General features: G+C 30.9%; 2 protein-coding genes across 2 annotated transcripts in view; one reads left to right on the top strand and one right to left on the bottom strand.

Moving 5' to 3' along the window:
- LOC129911492 (uncharacterized) overlaps window positions 1–19622 on the bottom strand; it is a 99765-nt gene that overhangs the window by 46158 nt on the left and 33985 nt on the right. The window lies entirely within an intron of this gene.
- Window positions 3110–8169, top strand: LOC129911497 (zinc finger protein 287-like). Its single transcript, XM_055989310.1, has 2 exons — window positions 3110–3793; window positions 7276–8169. The coding sequence occupies exons 1-2, from the start codon at window positions 3269–3271 to the stop codon at window positions 8089–8091; spliced, it is 1341 nt and encodes a 446-aa protein (XP_055845285.1). The 5' UTR covers window positions 3110–3268; the 3' UTR covers window positions 8092–8169.

Below are 19622 nucleotides of genomic sequence, written 5' to 3'. Positions count from 1 at the left end.
AATGCCATTGGGTCTAAAATAGCGCTATATAGATTATTTAAAATTAACATCCAAACATATTTTCCATATTAAATTTCCATATAATGCAAACTTTTTTCAGGTTGTTTTTGGAGCTCATAGTTTTGACATTTCTTCCAACCTATTTCATTCCTTAAGCTTTATGTGACAGATTTATTTTTTGTCTTGCGTCAAACACAAATTTTTATTATTTTGTTATATTGATCTTTTTTCCAAAAAAAACTTGAAGAACCTTTACCACGCACTTCAACATTTAACCAAATTTATTATATTTAATAAAAGAAAAATTCAAAACACATGAAAAATAATTTAATTTAAAATTAATTTGACATTATTTGACATTTGAATTGAAAATCTCAGGGATTTCTCGCATGAAAGTAAATCATTGATAGGTTGAACATAAATATTTTTTAGCAACTTGGAATAAACTAAGTATTCTTTAAGAGCTATGTTCGACCTAGCTATGATTTAAATTTATGATCCGTATGAGCAAATGGGCCTAAGGCCCATTTGCTCATACGATACTTAAGTATTTAAGTTTAACATAAAACCCTATGTTTCACATATCGGTTTGCACGAAACTCAAACTTCGTCCTAAATCTCAGTAAGTTCAACATAACTTAGGGGGAAGAAATAGTTGAACATAAGCTGTTATGTTCTACCTAAGCACTTTTATTTTATGAAAAAAGCAAGAATTTCGCTTAGAAAATTGATGTCGGTAGTACAAAGGACAAGAATTATCAAATTAATCAAAATAAACTTACATTTATTAACTTAAACCATCCAGAGATGGTACAATTTATACCACAGATTTTTGTATGAGGTTCACTATTTTGCTGTCATATTTCTTTGACTAATTTTGACACACTAGCACATTTACACACACACACGAATAATTTTCGTTTAACCAATTAACACTTATTTTTGGCTTAAATATACTTTTTTACACTTTTATTCAGCAAGGTAAACCCACAAACTTGAAAATTTAACAATATTGTTGTATTTTAATTGCTAAATTGCTCAAAATCAATTTTAATTATTTGACGTTTCTATTGATTTGACTTTTGAATATGAAGTTCTCAGCTATTTATATCATGAAAGTAAATCATAGCTAGGTTGAATATAAATATTTTTTAGCAACTTAGAATAAACTAAGTAAAACATAAGAGTTATGTTCGACCTAGCTAAGATTAGAATTTATGACTAGTATGAGCAAATGGGCCTAAGCTTGTTAAAAATTTATTAATGAAACATTATTAAGTATTATTAAAATTAATTATTAATTATTAAAAATTATTGACTAATTTTTCAGTGAAACAAAAATAAATTATGAACAGGGAGAGGAAGCTATCAAATTCAGTGAGCCCTTATTTTGGCCTATCAGCATATATTTTGTTTAAACCATTACTTTTGGGACACTGTACAAAAAACGATTCTAAATAAAAATAAAATGCACGACTGGGTCGCACGTACTTGCTCTTGTAGTTCAAAGTACCTTTATCTTAAATATCTTTTGGAAATTTAAGATTTTGTTTAGTGTCGAGAAAAAAATAATTTAAAAAAAATCGAAAGTTAAAAAAATTAAATTACATTTTTTTTTTCAAAAACTTTTTTAAAATTTTTTTTTTACATTTTACAAATGATGTCCATTAATTTTGAATAAAATTGCCTCATGCTTTGATGAAATATATGAACTTAAAAATATGACAATTTTTGAAAAACGGCAGCACCATATTTCCGTTCTCCGAATTTTTTCGAGAAAAACTAAAAACGCAGTTTTGTTAGAATCAATAAGAGTATTGCTTACACCATTTTTCATCGAATTCGCTAGAGCTGTTTTCGAGAAAATTGCAATATCTCGAAAACGTTATATGGGAGATATGCGTTAAAAGGGAGATATTAAAAACATAAAAAAAAAAACGGGTCTATAGAATTACGTAAAAATCATCTGTGCCAAGATTCAAGCAAATCCATTCATCCGTTTAGGCCCTAGCTCGAAGTACAGATGAACGCACAGACGCACACACTCACAGACGCACAGACCGACGGACGGCATAACGAAAACCACTTTTTTGATCTTCTCCATCATCGTAATGTTGGTTTTGATTAAAACCTCGAATTTTTTTTCTACACGAAACCAATACTTGCCCTATAGAGCAAGTAAAAAAATTATTTAATAACAATTTTTTCATTATTAGTATTTTTTTATATAGTTTCCCCCTCCCCCTGTAAAAAAAAATGAATTGTATATAGTCACATAGCCCCTCCCTCCATCTGACTATTTAAATAGTCAAAAATAACTGTTTTAATAGTTAAAAAAAATTTACTATTTAATACCTATTTAATTTGGAAAATATTTCGATTGACTATTAAAATAGTCACAAATACAATTTTTAACTATTTAAAATAGTTATCTCGATTTTAACTATGAAAATAGTTAAAAATAGTTAAAAATTTCTATTTTTTTCTCTGCGTGTATAAAAGCTTTCTCAAATGAATTCCACATTCCAAGTTCTAAAATTGATAAAGGACTATTTTTGGGAGTACATTTTTCTTCACTCCCAACATTTTTATAGAGTAATGGTGTTATTACCAAAACAATTATATACACTTCTTTCTGGATTAGCTGTCAAATTCTTCTGTGGTTATTTAAATTTGTTTCCTTTAACGAAAGGAAATTAAACGAAAAAGGAGTGATTAACTTCAATAATTTGGGAAAACGTCGGCATTTATTTAGCCTAGAATCATATTCTGTTCAGCTCTACATTTTTACTGACTGGATTTCTCACGGAAATTCCAAATAATGCAGATAATAGAAAGAGTATGACGAAGGTGAACATGTTCACCTGCATTTGGTCTATCGTTATACGTACGGATTATATCTATCTCACATTTTACTTTTCTTCATGTAAATCCACTTTTACTTTTCTACACAAAGATGAATTTAAAATTCAAGTATTTCAATTTAAAATCTAGTGTGCCCTACGCTTAAATGCTATAATTTCAATTTTGGTTCTTGTCTCGACTATTTTCATCATTGTGAATGGTGTTTCCAATATATATCTATTGTGATCTGTACGTGTGACTGACATTCCAGGGATGTCCTAAGCATTCTTATTTGGCGTTGTCAAACGATTTTGTTGTATTTTCTGCCAAACAACTCTTGTTTTTATTTTCTTTTTTTTTCTCTCTTCTATCCCAATTAAATAAATATCTTCAAATAGTTAATAAAATAAATAACAAATCAAAAATGAGTTTAATAGACATACAAATCCAGTCGCAACAAAACTACACAGATTGCTTCAATTTTGACGAAATGAATATCCTCCTTGCCAAGGACGATTACATTGAAAAACGATGCGGAGAAATATTCATGTCCCATTGCAAAGTTTTACTTTTCTTCTGCAGCGAATGCAAAGAAAAGTTTCCCAGCTATGAAGAATTCTTCAATCATTTATGCGAACAACATGTCTCACTCGAAGATGAACTCAAATACGAACCCAAAGATGAAGATCTACTTGATGTAGAATATTATGATGATGACAATCTTATTGTCGTCATGGACAATGACCAAGAAGACGAGGATGATGATGTGAAACCGATTATAACATCAACTTCTCCAAAAGATGCCATCGCTAAAGAAGTTCTCTCACAAGATACAATTTCGCAGGATTACGATATTTCACAAGATGAAGATGAACTTTCGATAGACATTTTGCAATGTTATGAAGATATTGAAGAGTACGATGCTGCCACTCAAGTTGAATCGGAAGATGTAAGTTCGTTTGAAGATAACTCAACAACAGTGTTGGCAAGTTACGCGAGTTTTACAAATTGTAATTAGTTACGTGTATTTTTTTTTTTTTAATTTGGGGTGTAAGATGCACTGCAACCTATAAGATCTATTGTGGCCGCCTTTTAAGCTAGATGAGTTAGTTCCTCATTTTATAGGTCCTTTTCTAACCTAATTCCTTTCAGGAAATTGAATATTTGGGATAATTTCATAGACTGTAATTTTTCCTCTTCGACCTGGTAGCAACCCAGGTGTTTGAATCTTTGGTGTATTAGTGCATTGCAACTACCCAGAAAGTGGTCTGTTGTTTCTTCCTTTTCGTTACAGAATCTACATGTTGCACTATTAACTAGGCCCAAAATGTTCTTAAGTTACAGTGGCCCGTGAGGAGACCAGTGATTAACCTGAGGTTGTCCTACTTACACTTATACATGATTTGAAACGCTCTTGGTTGTAGTTCCCGAGAAGAATTTTTGCTTGTCTCAGTTTTAGTAGTTCTGCCAAGTTGCTTTTTCTCCTGGGCCCTATTTCATAAAACTACAAGACTAATAATTATTTGTGAATTTACTTGTAGCTTGTAAATTATCAGCAAATTTCTGTTTCATAAAGAATTCGAATAGACTAATAACTACAAGTTTTGTAGACTTGTAACTACAAACAAATTTACAAATGAGGCGAATGTTTCTGTTTCATAAAAGTATTTGCGCAAAAATTTATTAGTGATAGACTTGTAACTACAAGCGAATTTCTTACAAGAGTAGAAAGACTAATAAAGAAAAATATGGAGTCTAATTTGCTCTTTGAATGTGCTTTATGGATAAGGTTATAAAGTTAAATGATCAAGCTTTAAAATCAAGAATCCTCACAAATTTTTTGGTGTTAGTAATAGAAAAAAATGTACTAGTTATGTGGACATTTAATGAAGGACATTAAGTAGTAAAAGTGAAATAACAATGCAGTCTTTTTAATTTGAATGATGCAAAAAAGTGGTTGGCACTAAAATCAATCTTTCTTGTCTAGTGACAAATAGTCTTGGCTTACAAATCTGTATGTATTCATCTACCTGCAATTACCACTCAAAATAGGAGCTTTCCCGTGTAGCTGTTAGCGTTTTAAAGGATATAGATAAGTGAAACAAGTTGAACTTAACTTTTATGTTTAACTTATATGTTTTGCCAAAATTAGACAACAAAAAAATGGAATCTCAATTACTTAAAAATAATGAGTTGTTATTGCATTTGAATTTCCATATAACCTAACTATAGAGACTACAAAACTTGGACATCTGAAACATACAATTTAAAGATCTTTCAATAAATTCCAATACCTAATTTTAAAAATGCAATAAAATAACGAATAATTTCCACTAAATTTCGATAGTTTCATTAGTTTTTGAGTTGCGTGCACGGCGCGGAAAAAATTTCGTTTCGAGAAAAATGCGTTTAAATTTTTCGTAACCTACTGCATTAGATTTGGAGCGCATGGGTTTGAAGACTTTCTATGAGCTTTTGATGCTTCATACAACGCTAAGATCAGTGAAAATAGTTTTTTAGATGGTAAAGAATTTTTTAAACGAAAAGTGCAAAGAGTTTCCGAGGGATTTCCACCCCTTGACGCGGAAAAATAATGAAGATTTTTGGTTATTTTTTTTTTAGAGATTAATTTACTTATAGATTAATATTTAGTTAATTTATAAGTTAAAGCTTTTTTGACGAAAGTTGCAATAGATGATGTGTTTTGCCAAGTTATTTAGTGCATCAATGTTTTAGTTCAAAGGAATTTAACAACATTTTGCCATTAAAAAATCGAACAAAACAACACTTATTCATCTTTAACGCTCAATTTCATTTGTTTGTATCTTTTTTTCTCAAGAAACATAGACTTTTCTATAGCCTATTATTCAAACTAAATGTTAAGACCATAATCTACCAAAAACCAATCTTTAAAAATCAAGCTTTTAGCTTTTAAAGCCAATAATGTTTATTATATTTCACAAATATTCATCACAATATTTCATCTCTCGCTGCTGCTACAAAAAGTTCGAATATTTGTTTATTATTTGTTTATTTTCGTTACTCCTAGTTACACTTGTAGTTTTTTAGAAGCAAAATAGTTTGAATTCGCCAGGCTACAAATAAATGAAAATTTTTATGAAACAGAAAACTACAACTCCATACTTTATTTGTGCTTGTAACTACAAGTCTACAAACAACACTAATAGTTTTATGAAATAGGGCCCTGGTCTCCTCGTCTAGTTTTATTTTATTTTTAATAACATTTTCTCCTATTCCGCAATACGGTTCGGGTCACATTTAATAGGAACTTGCTCCCCTTTTTGCTAAAGAGTCCGTCTCCTCGTTCTCCTGGACACCAACGTGCCCAGTTACCTAGTGGAGAGTGACTTTGTTTATTTTGCCAAGTTCGTTTCCTATACACTCCAATACTTAGCTTGGAGTTGATTTTGTAAGATTTAAGTGCTTTTAGGGCGGTAATTTAAATTGAGGCATATTTCTGCACATTTTACAATGACATTTACCTCAGCTTGAAAGATACTTAGGGATTGAACCATTGGTACGGAGAGTTTAGTACTAGGCCAAAGACGCTTGCCCTTGTACCTTCCGCTGTTCTCGACCCTTCTGTATACCATTTGATGGTATTTTCTTTAAATGAGTAGTTTATAGATTCACTTTTTACTACTGAGATGTATATTGTAGTTTTTCACAAAGTTATATATAGTTTGTGACCATGGCATCTCTCGGAAACTCAAGGAAGTTTTCTTCCGAGTATTTGGACAGGAATTCTCTTTCTCTGTTGCCTATGCATTTTTCAGCCCCAGTTTCTTCCTTGGCAAATCTCGTGATAGCTCCCTTAGTATCACTTTCAATAACTATGTGGAGTTACGCGTAACTAATAGATCAGTTTAATGAAGAAAAACGAAAACAGAACAGAATGCGTCAAAACTGTCAGAACAAAAAAGTTCAAAAAGTACAGCTTTAGGTTTAATAGGGTTGGCTGATGCTCGTTTGCTCTACCTCAAAAGTAGGAGCAGAAAAACTTGAACTAAACTGTTCTGAGAAACTTTATGAAACACAAAATAACAGATTGTAGAACAGTGTGGTGCAAGGTTCTTCATGGAACACAAAAACCTGTACTTTTTGAATCTTTTTTTTAAACAGACCTAATGTAACAAAAGTAACTAATCTATGATTTTGACATTTCTACAGAAAAATCTTCACATAAGAGTGAAATTCGAAGAAACAACTCATGTTTTATACATATGTTATGATATCATATTAATTTAATTAGTTACATACATAAGTTACATTAGTTACTCGGAAAATGAGACGTAACTAATTACAATTAGTTACTCGTTACTATTATATGGGTAACTTACTCGGAGTAACTTGCGTTGCCAAGACTGCCCATCAGTTTCATTGATTTTCATTCAATTAATTTTTTTCCAGGAAAATAGAAAAGAAACATTCCTCAACGACTTTTCCAAATTTCTTGAAAAAGACTACCGAGACATTGCCGAATGCGAACTGAAACAAGAAAACGAGTCAACAGAATCGACAGCTGCGAATCTGCAGCCAAACGATGACCCTTTTGATTTGGATTCTCTGACCGAAGATGCACGTTGTTTTGAGTGCAAACAATGCGACAGAGTATTCGATACTAGACTTAATCTAAGAGATCATGCCAAAACTCATGCCAAGGATCGTAGGTACAAGTGTCACGTCTGCGGGTTCGCCTTCACCCAGCAATTCAATTTGCGATCTCATTTAAAGCGCCATAACGGTCAAAAGCCATTTCCCTGCAATCAGTGTGACAAAAGATTCATTACCAAAAATGAATTAAAAGCACACGTTCGAATTCACACTGGCGAACGGCCGTACATTTGTGAGATTTGTGGAAATGGATTTGTGACGTCGGGGTCGCTTAATGAGCATAGAAAACGGCACAATAACATTCGACCGCATAAATGCACGTACTGCGAAAAATCATTCTTCGATACGGGGCTGCTTAGGGAGCATATAGTGGTTCATACGGGAGAGCGTGCACATGTGTGCGATATATGCGAGGCGTCTTTTACGCGACGGAAAGCATTATTGCAGCATTTGAAGTTACACTCGGCTGTTAAACAGTACAAATGTACGTACTGTGACAAAGCATTTGCACAAAAGCCGGGACTAGCTTCGCACTTGAAGACACATCGAAATGTTAATGCATTGGACAAAACGGAGGAGGTGTATGTGGACATCTTGGAGTGTGTTTTATAAGGCTATCTATAGTGTAGAAAATTTTAAGCAATAAATTAAGATATCGAGAGTGTAAACATATACATAATCTTATTTTATTTTACTTAATTGACGTCAAAAGCAGAGCACAAGAATGATACAAAATCCCAATTAGAAGAAAGACTGAAATGACTGTAAGTATGTAAGTGAGTTACTTTTTTTTCACAACTCAGAAAATATTCATTTTTAAATTTATTAGCCAAAGAAAGCAAAGGCAGACTTTTTCGTGAAATTTATTACATGAAGATTGATTGTATTCGGGATACTACTCGCTAGTTAAATCCGCTTTTTGAAAAACGCGAATTGGTTTTTATTGTCTGGCCATCCGGTACTGTCTGCAATTACTCCTAACGATTTGTTTTTGTGGCACTTAAAGCAGATAAATCAATTAATGATTCAAAAACGGAATCGAAAACAGAAACTTGCACACACTCACATAATTTATGCCTGATTCACAACATTGCGAGACCACGAGACAAGAGCGTTGCGAGAGTGAAATTGATATCCAGTTTTCGATTTTAGGCCAAATAATTTCCTTTATTTCACACACACTCTTCTTTTTTATGTCAAAAATTAAACACTTAAAAAAAAGAAGAATTACCAAATGGTTTACGATTTAAATGACCAAAGAAAAACATCTCGTCTCGCTCTAGTTTCGCAATACCAGGCATTAAATTTCAAATCGTAACACCCCGCCTCCACAGGAGATATTTTTCTCTAACTCAATGTCTAACATCTACAACATAACAATTTTTTTTTCTTGGCTGGGCAAATTTTGTTCGGACAATTCATTTCATATGCTTCGTTCGCCAGAGGATGATGTATGATTTTTTGCGGACAAAATTTATTTTATATGGTCAATTTTGTATGAATACTTTTTTTTTTAATTTTTTTTTTTCAATTTATACATGTACTCATTGCTTGGTCTGTTTTTTATTTGCCTTCCAAAAAATAAACAATTTATTTTTATAAAAATCAATTATAATACCTGTCAAATAAATTCAAAATAAATAAATCAATTCAAAAAGTATATACCATTTCATTAAATCTAATTCATTTCAACATAAAAGCCTGGTACGCTGCTCGCGCTAAATTTTAGCTCCCATACAAATTATCGAAAAATTTTAGCCGAGCTAAAATGGATCCTATACAAATTATCGATAACTTGTATGGGAATTTTATCTCGGCTAAAATTTAGCGCGAGCAGCGTACCAGGCTAAAACATGCAAAAATTCGCAAAACAAACAAATATATTTTGTCGTCCGCTACTACGGAGACAACCTCCTTCATGAGAGGACAAAAAATAATGAAAAAACTGCAATTCCAAAAGAAAAAAAACACATCTGTCAAATTCGATGTTAGACAATCGTGTTCAGACAAAACCGAAGACACGGTTGTCTAACATTGAATCATAACAAGAAATGGCGAGCCTCCACAAGACATTTCTTGTTAAGACACGTCAACATGACAAAAATTATCTCCTGTGGAGGCGGCCTGTAACGATCACTTCAAATATTTTTTGTTTGGTTTCTGCAGTAAAATGGTTTCTTCGTGCTGAAGTATAATGCAAAATATAAAAATATAAATAGTAACCTATTTAATAAAAGTTTAAAGGGTTAAGGGTTACCACACCAAAAAGATATGCGGAAGCGATACGGGTAATTGTATGAAAAAAATTTCTACCTGGAAAATCGACGTTCAGGTGTAGACATTTTTTCATTCATTTACCCGTACCACCACCACTACAGTCGCGCATTAAATTTCGAATTGATTGATATACTTTTGAAGATTATGCTATTTTTAAGTCCAGTTGAATCATTTATTTGCAAAACATGATAAGTCCATGATTTTAAATTTTTCAGGAGAAGAAAAAAACGTTCTATTTTCTTTTGATATGCGTAGAAAAATTTATAAAAAACTAGCTGACCCGGCGGACTTCGTTCCGCCATTTCTTGTATTTATTTCTAATTTTCTCCTCTGTAATTACTTAATTTTCAAATGAAAAAGAGGATCAAAACTTGAAAAGTTCATAAAATGAGTTTAAAAATATTCACTTTTAAACTTTTAGCAAAAGTGGCCTATGCAAAATACTCATGCATGCGCATGATTAAAACCTATATTTCTATAAGTTTGAGATTTTTTGCAGACTTTTAAAAATAAAAAAAAAATAAAAGAATGTCGCTAAAAATTAGTTGTTTTTAAAAAATTTGTATTTCAAAATACAGGGTCTATGAAAAAAATCCGTTTTAGACCGCTGATATATTTTTTAATATCTTTCTAATGGTGTAACTCAAATTTCTGTGCAAAATTTTGCGTACCTCTAATTAGTCTTTTTGTGAAAGGTCTATGACTGCAAAAAAACCTTCACAACTTGGTTTTGAAATTTTTTTGAATTTTTTCAATACCTTTTTTAACAATTGAATAAATTTGTCTATCATTTAAAAAAAAGTCAACACTTTACGACTTACCGTATAGAAAATAGCCTCTTTTTTCAATGTCGTGTTACCCCTATTTACCCTTAAATCTTAAATTTTTTTGTCTTAAACCTTCTCCTCTTATGCCTCTTTGATTAAAAAAAAAAATAAGAAAATAGGTCAGTCGGTGTGGCCGGTTAGCGAACGTAGACAAAACCAAACTTTAATTATATAGGTATAATAGACTATAGTAGGGGAGCCCGAGATGCTAAATTTGCAGTTACTCGAGCGCCATGGGGACCTATTGGATTGCGAAGATTAGGTTCTAAAACGAAAAAAAGTATATGGAAGTTTTCCATTTAAGTGGGGATAAGAGCTTATAAACACGTTAAGGAAATGTAAAAAAAAAACTGTCGCATTGAAATACTCGAGCGCGTCAGATATTAATAGGGTATACTCGCATTGGCTTTGTGATAACCGATATATATTAATCTGACGATAAGACAGTGGTGGGTGGCTACAAAAAGCGGTAGAAAAAATAAAAAAAAAAAAGTTATTCGAGCGTGTCAGATTTTGAGAGGGTACGTTCAGTAAACTCCAAATAGTGTTCAATTTGAATAACTGACGATTTGGACGTGGCCTACACTTATAAATTATTTTTGAAAATGTAAAAAAAAATTGTTAACTTAAGTTACTCGAGCGCGTCAGATTTTTCTACTGTAGGTTCAGCTCGATGTCAGAGTCACCCTAAATGATAATCTGACAATTATGTTAAGGTGTATTGCTAATCTGACAATTTGAAAAAAAAAATTAGACAGTTTTTGAATATAAAACAATATTTTCGTTTATTATATTATTATTATACCTACTGGATGTTACACAAAATTTATATTATATACATATTATATACAAAGGTAAATCAATAATTTAATATTGATAATAACTGGATTCGTTTTCCAGGTTGTTTTTCAACTTTTTCGTCATCTCGTGTTTCTGTAAGCAAAAATGGTTATGATACTTACTTGATAATCTTTCCTTCGAATGATAAATTATTATTAAAAAGTAAACGTAATTAAAGTCATAAGTTTTGCTCGTCTGGTTAACGAAAGAAAAAAATAGCCCGAATCTAAGAACATTACGTAATGACCAGACGATCGGAGCTGCTATATTTATTAAAGATGGGGCTTTTGCTATAAAGTTAAGAATGTCACGTTATTCCTTTATACACAAATTTGAGTGTTGGACCGGTTTGGAAATTTTCCGATAGTGAATTCCATATAAAACGTCTTTTGGGGCTTATTCCCTTTGGCACGTTATTTTTTATCAACTTTAATGAATTCTGTATGATTTTTTTATGTCAATCTGTATCCACATAATAAGTGTAGGTAAATTAGATAAAAAAATTAAGATATTTCGACAAAAACCTTAAAAACTCGGCATTATGAACCAAAAAATTGTATTTTTTTTTTACTGTACCTTCATGCTTTATCGATAATTTTGGCTATATTGCCCCATGAAAACCGTCAGATTATATGTTTTTCGTGTTCCTGATAAAATTCCCTTCAGAATAAAAAAAAATTAATCGCGCTCGAGTATTTCGAGGTGACGTTTTTTTTTTACATCTTCGTGCCTCCGCCATTTTCTTATGCCTCACTCAAATTGTCAGATTATTGAAATATACACTTTTCTGGACGTACTTAACCTACCATTTCTTAATCTGACGCGCTCGAGTATTTCCGAGGATCGATTTTTTTTTACTAATCTGACGGGCTGCCCACAACACAGACCACTGTATCAAGCTTTTATATTTGGTAGCCCTTCCTGGGCTCCCCTACTACTACCTGACCCGGCGGACTTCGTTCCTCATTTTTCTAGTATTTATTTCTTTGTAATGTGTTAATCTTTTCCAATACAAAAAATCGGGCCACAACTTAAATGTCGAGCACAAACATAAAATTGTATAAAGTATTAAAAAAAAGCAAACCATTTGTTTGACAGCTATTATAATTTTAATTGGAATGTGTACGAAGTTTCATTAATATTAATATTATCAAGGTATAACAACATACATTTTCAACGGAAAGGAAAAAACCGACTTAAAGTGAAAAGGTTCCGTCTTAATTCTAAGCATACGTCTAAATATATTAAAATATTTTCTTAAAAAAAACTAAATCATTTTAAATTAATGCGGAAATCGTATTAATAATTGGGAGTTGAAACAACTTAAACAAATTTTAAGTTTCAGTTTGTCATTCCAATTTTCAACTGTGAGATAGCTTAGTGCTAAACAATTTTATTTGGGGAAATAACATTTTAAAGAGTTTGTTTGTTAGCCTTGAATATGAGCTCTTTGAACCCCAAATATTGAATTTGCTCATAACTTGACAGCAGCGCCATATACCAGGTCCAACTATAAAACAAAACTTGTCTCGAATGAACCTTATCAAACGCAACAAAATTCATAAAAGTCTATACAGCCGTTCGGACTCCAAATATGGAGTTTAACTATAACTTGACAAATGACAACAGCGTCAAGTCTTCCGAACTCCAAATATGGAATATTTGCCTATAATTTGACAACAGCGCCACCTACCGCATACAATTATAATTTACAAAACATGGATCTACCTTATCACACAAACGAACTTTCACAAAAATCTGTCAAGTCTTTCGGACTCCAAATATGAAAATTGTCTATACATACTTCGGCAACAGCGCCACCTATCGGCTCCAATTTATGAAACAAAACATTTTTCGAATGAATTTTATCCGACACAAAAAATTTCACAAAAATCTGTCCAGTTGTTCCTTCAAAATATGCAATTTTCCTAAAACTTGACAACAGTGCCAACTACTGGGTTCAATCATAGCTGTGTTCCTTTGGACTAAAAGTATCTACTGCTAAGTACTTTTGGTTGTATTCAACTCCATTTCTTCTATAGAAAAAATGTCTTTGAATGGATTCAGAAGAACTAAAAAGTACTTTGCTGGGCCCAAGGGAACACAGCCCATGAAACAAAACTTGTTTCGAATGAACCTTGTCTTTACACAAAATTTCACAAAAATCTGTCCAGTTATTAGATCCCAAATATGGAATTTGTCAAGTTAGACAGCAGCGCCAACTACCGGGTCCAATTATACATTTTATTTGGGCAGTCCAAATGTGAATTTAATGTCATAAGACGAATAATTATTTGTTTCACTCAAAATCAGACTTTTTTAATTATTTTGAAAGCTTTACTAATTAAGCTTAGTTAAAATTTTTAAAAAGCGAGAGTGTTTTTTTAATTCGTACAAATTGACAGCTATGTAAAGATGCGAGAAAAGGTATTATTTTTTTTGATACAAACCATCTACATATTAATACCTTTCAAACAAAAAAAAAATTACCAAAATCGGACCAGCCAAACGCGAGTTTATCGGCCACACACACTAAACGAACTCATTTTTATATATAAGATATATTCTGTAGAACTCTTGCCTAGCTACAAAATACCGTTTCGTTTTTAATTTTTGGAGCGATAGCTCAAGAGATACCAAATAAAAAACGCTTTTGGACTTATCATACTTTGAAAATAAACGGATGTGAAATTAGTTTTTAAATGGATTTGAATTTTCGCTTTTAGCCCCAGTCTATCAAACAATTGTATTTGAGAATAAAATACAATGTCCGGACTAATTATTTAACTTTAAAGTAGCTTTAAACTTAAGATTTTCAGCCATTGATCTAATATACCATTTACACAAAAAGAAGCTGTTGTTTATTTTCAAAAGATGATAAGTCCGGGACTTACTCTATTTTTGATACTAAAAAAATATTTCTCGTAGCTGTAAAATCGGATATAGATGGAGTAGATACTTCATATTTTAAAGACAGACGTGGTTATCCCTGGAGTACAAATTTAGTCAAAAAAACGAATTTTGAAAAAAAGTGGACTTATCATGTTTTGCAAATAAATGGTTCAGTTACGGAGCTTAGAAGTGCACTTCCTTTTAAAATAGGTATTTAAATAATAAATTAATACATTTTTTCATAAAATATGAAAAACTTCTGTGTATTCTACATAATGTGATTTACGATTTGCTTTGGAAACTTATTTTGTAAATTTTCCAGATTTTTCCTTGCAGATGGAAGATTAAATCTGTTTTTGTAATTGTGTATGGAATCTGCTCATATAAAAAAAAAAAAACAACAACAATGTTCAGACAAATTTTAAACAGATGAGTGTGTGAGCAATTTGCCTATGTGTGAATCTTAAGAAAAATCAAGATTCAGAAATTTGAATCTCGAATCGATTTGTAAGAATTTGAAGTGATATACATATAGCACATGAAATCGAGATTTTTCCATTTTTCCATTTTTCCCCTCTTCACCCTCTCTTTTAACTGTATTCACAAATCTGATTTTAAATATGGCAAATGGAAGTGAAAAAATTTTCACGTGAAACTCGGGTTGATTGAATCTTTTGCATGCATTGTTTAAAATATTTAAATTGCTTATATTTATTTGTATTTGTTCATATATTTTTTAAAATATTTTTTTAATAAAGCCTATTAATTTATCTTGAAAATGAGACAATGAGATAGCAATGATTTTTTAAAATGGTCTGAAAGCAAAAAATCCATATTTTCAATTTTTCAACCCTTTATATTTTCGAAGACAAATTAAAGTAAAAAAATCCCGAAATACGTACCTATCTCTTTATTTAAACCCACACGTACAGAAAGTTTTAGTCAAAGTGTTCGGTTTGTAGAAGAATGTCCCTATTACAAGATTGTCATTAAATCAATATTATTGTGCTCATACATTACAATAATCCTAAAATATTTCGAAAATCAATTACATCAATTAACTAAACAATGAAAGCACACATTGAAACCAAATTCATAACAATGTATCTCAAATGCTGTGAATGAAAAGATACTTGCTTGATTGAATGGTACTCATTTTTGTACATCAAACAATGTGTATCCCAAAACAGAATATAAGCAAAAGATTTCCTTGGAATTTCCACCAATTAACTTTTATTAATTCAAAAAAAAAAAAAACAACAACAACAACAACAAAAGTTAACTTTCTACGCAATTGACTTTTGAACTCCATATTTCTGATGGTTCATATCGTGTTTACGAAAATAATGCCAGAAGAATTAATTTCGAAAATAACCACATCATATATACAGTTTCATTAATTAAACTGAAATGCAGGCCAACCACCAGCATTTACAGCGACAGATACTCCCACAGAATTGTATTTTTGTTTGTTTGTTTATATTTCATACTATATGACTTATTTTTGAGTTTGGATACTTTAAACGCATATACGATCATCACGTACATGCAGAGCTGTCGCTTTAAAAATTTAAAATAAAAATAAAATTTTGAATACATTATACAAGAGTGTCTTGGGAATATTAAGGAAAAACAACTACTGTCACTATCTGATGGTGAGTAGAACTTGCTTCTACTTATTTTATTCTACATTTTTTCTCAAGTATTTAACTTGTTAGTTCATGGTTCCATACATGAAACAAAAGTGTCTATTCTTATTATACTAAAAAACGATTTGCAAATAGTAGTGTATATTATTGTACTATCTCCGTCGCCTACCCAGGTTATGACTATGAGCTACCATATCACTCTGCTCGATGATAAACTGTCATCAAGCCAACGAATTGTTCGAACTAGATTTATAATAGATTTCTTTATTTTTATGTTGTTATAAAAAAAATCAACCCCATCGCTCTAATCTTTAATCTATTTCAAGGCCTCCATCAACATCAAAATATATTTTGTGCAATTCATCTGCTGTGAACGACGCGACACGAATGCGTGATAAACTTATTAAAATTTTATAATAGAACAATAGATTGGTAGAGTTTGGTATTTTATCTTAATCAATTTATAAAACAATAAACCTCTACGGTGTGAAAAATCAAACTATAAAAAAACTTTTAGCAGATACTCAAATTCAGTTCATGATAAATTTGTTTTTTTTTTTTTTTTTTTTTTAATAAATAAAATAAAAACATGACTGGGTCTCAAAAACATGCTACAAGATTTCTAAAAAAATGGAAGATTTTGTTATTTTATTTAATTTAATTTTATTTAATCAGAATTAATTGATTAAAATTAATGTTTGTCTAAATTAATTTTTTTAAACTAATTTAAAAAAAATTAATTTCCTAAATAAAATTTTAACAACCTACTTGTTTAAGAGGCGGAGGCAGTTAGGTGCGGAAGGAGACAGTTAGTAGTTAAGAAATTTAAGAAAATTTATTTATAAAAATGAGTCAGATCTGGAGTCTAAAAAGAGCCTTCCGGTGCACTAACACTAACATTAATTTTGAAACAAAAGTAGAGTACATTTAAACGCTATTATCTCAAATTTACAACTATAAGGAATAAGTTGTACTCTATCTGTGTATAAAATTACAAAATTCAATGAAAAATGTATTCCAACTCCCCCTTCAAATGGAATAATTATTTTTGAGAATTTGATCGATCGATTTATCAATCAAACCAACTTATCTTGTATTCGATCCTTAACTTAATTTGATTAATGTTTTGTTTACCTTTAACAATTGTTTACTGTATAAAAGTTTTATTTCTTAATAGTTAAGGCCGAACTGCCAGTATGAGAATTATAAAAGAATTTATCTGATACGGGACCTGTCACATGGAGGCAGTCGCAAAGCGATCGTGTTTTTTTGTATGGCAAAGTATATAATGTCTTGTTTTAGGCCACAATATCTCATATTATAATATTTAGGTTTATAAATTTGTTCCGTATAATCACGCCATAATTCAGAAACGTGCTTTTTGAAAGTTTAACCCTTTAAGATAATATCCCTTCGTTTTTTACCAGCCTTATTTCAATTTTGTTTTGAGAACTTGCTTCTTTTTTGCATTTGTGTTTATGTTTAGTTACACTACCTTCCACAATAACAAAACATGAACATTTTAAAACAATAGATTTTAAAATGTCGATAGAGGAGTTAATCCTACGCCCTCTTATTTGTAATTCACATAATATATTTCCTTCTTCCTTCTAAATTTGAGCTCAATACTAAAATGTATAAGAAAAAAAAAATAGATCTTTTGAGATCTGAGTAGGATGCGGGAATGGAATTCACGCCCCTTATTTTGTTTATCATAATATTGCTGGGTATCACTGAAATTGAATGATATGTAATCTACGAGTACTGTCCTTTTTGATAGGGAGTTGGTACGGGGTCACATGAAAAAAATAAAGCAAGATGCCTGTCTATATGAGAGTATTTTTTCAAGTAAACTGTCGTTTCAAGTAAATTTTTGTTGTAGAAATTTTTCTACCGCGAGCGAGAACTATCAGAACCGTGTCCTCTTGAAATTTTAATTTTTCGGGAAAAGTGCAAGTTATTTCAAAAATTTTATGTTTTTGGGGATTAAAAACAAACCTTACAAATTTGAATAGCCTTATTTCCTCGCAGAAAGTCATGACAAAATTGTAGTTAATTAAATGAATGGATTTAGATGACTCCGCTTTTTAAAGTCTCGATTTTCAAAAACCATTTTTTAGTCTATCTTTTCAAACTTCAGTACCTTGCTATATTATAAGGTCTTAGAAAAAAAAACACATCTTTTAATCATGTTTAAGGTATGCTTTGAAGAATGAAGGTGCTTATTGAAGTAAAAGTGTAGCAAATATACCTACAAAATTTCCAAAAAAAGGTGGTAGGTATCCTGCTATGTTATTTTTAATCAAAATTTATGATTTTTTTTTTGCTTTCCGTATTTACATGTTAACTTTATGTAAATAAGACCAACAAATTTATATAATAATTTAAAAAAAATGAAATTGAGCAACATAAACCAAAAATTTGTATTTTTCCTTCGGGCCTAATAATACATATATATGGCAGAAGGTAGGTACTGTTCTAAGCTACATTATTGTTATAACAACGAAGAAAAAATAACGAAAATAATAAAAATTATTAAAATTATTTTTATTTTAAGTGGAGCGATTGAATATAATTCAATTTATAAGTTCAAGTGACCTTTATAAATTTTTGGAGTTGAGGTCATTTGAACTTATAAATTGAATAACATTATTGTTATTTATGGTGCATATTTAAACCAAATTTGTACACTCGTGCATTGAATTTAGATTTTGAAGCTAAAAAAAATATTTAGTTGTAAATACCTATAATAACTTTTTTAACAAACTGATAGATCTGCATTGGTAAAATCTTTTTATTATCCCATAAATATATGCGGAATTTCTCAAACTTTCGGCATAATCAAACAAACGGTGTAAGAATATGAACCCAAGAGTTGATATCAAACTTTAATAACTCGCCGACAGCGAAACTTACATCGATTTAAGTTTTCTAAACTCTCTTTTACTGAATAAATCAACGTAAGCTGTGAAGTGAATATGAGCCATTTCCTTAAGTTATGTCATAAAATCAGACAAATAGTTCCTGCTGGAGTTAAAATAGAGGACAACAGACAAACAAAAATTGATTTTTATCCATATAAATACATTAATCTAGTTTACGACTCTACACATTTTTTCAAAATAAGACCAAAGATACAAACACACCCAAGTAACAACGAATCTAATTTTCCTATATTCCGGCAATTTTTTTTACAACCCCATACATTTAACTGGACTACATTTATATTATTAAATTTTTTTTCGCAACCAAGAGGACATTATAAAGTGCAATTAAAAAGCACTCACTAGCCCCGAAATAATAAATAATTGCCTTTTGCTCCAAAAATAAAAATTCCATGTATAATACACAATACACATACCTACAAAAAAAAATATCAACAATTTTTTTATGTCCATATTAAAGTATGACGACAACCTGAACACATTGTTGCTTAACATACCTAGTCTCTCCGTAATCAAAACACACCTAGTCTTGTCTAGCGACAAACTCTTTTTACATTACTATGTGTGTAGAGATATAGCTATTGTAAACATAAAACCACCAAACAAACTCAATAACCCACCCCGATCAATATCAGCTGTTATTATAGAGTTTGTCCGATATTTATAGGACAACAAAAACAACAACACAATTTGAATTCTCTTCCTATCTAATG

This window comes from Episyrphus balteatus, chromosome 2, assembly GCF_945859705.1.
Source record: "Episyrphus balteatus chromosome 2, idEpiBalt1.1, whole genome shotgun sequence".
NCBI classification, from domain to species: domain Eukaryota; kingdom Metazoa; phylum Arthropoda; class Insecta; order Diptera; family Syrphidae; genus Episyrphus; species Episyrphus balteatus.
This window is presented reverse-complemented; position numbering and strand designations above follow the sequence as displayed.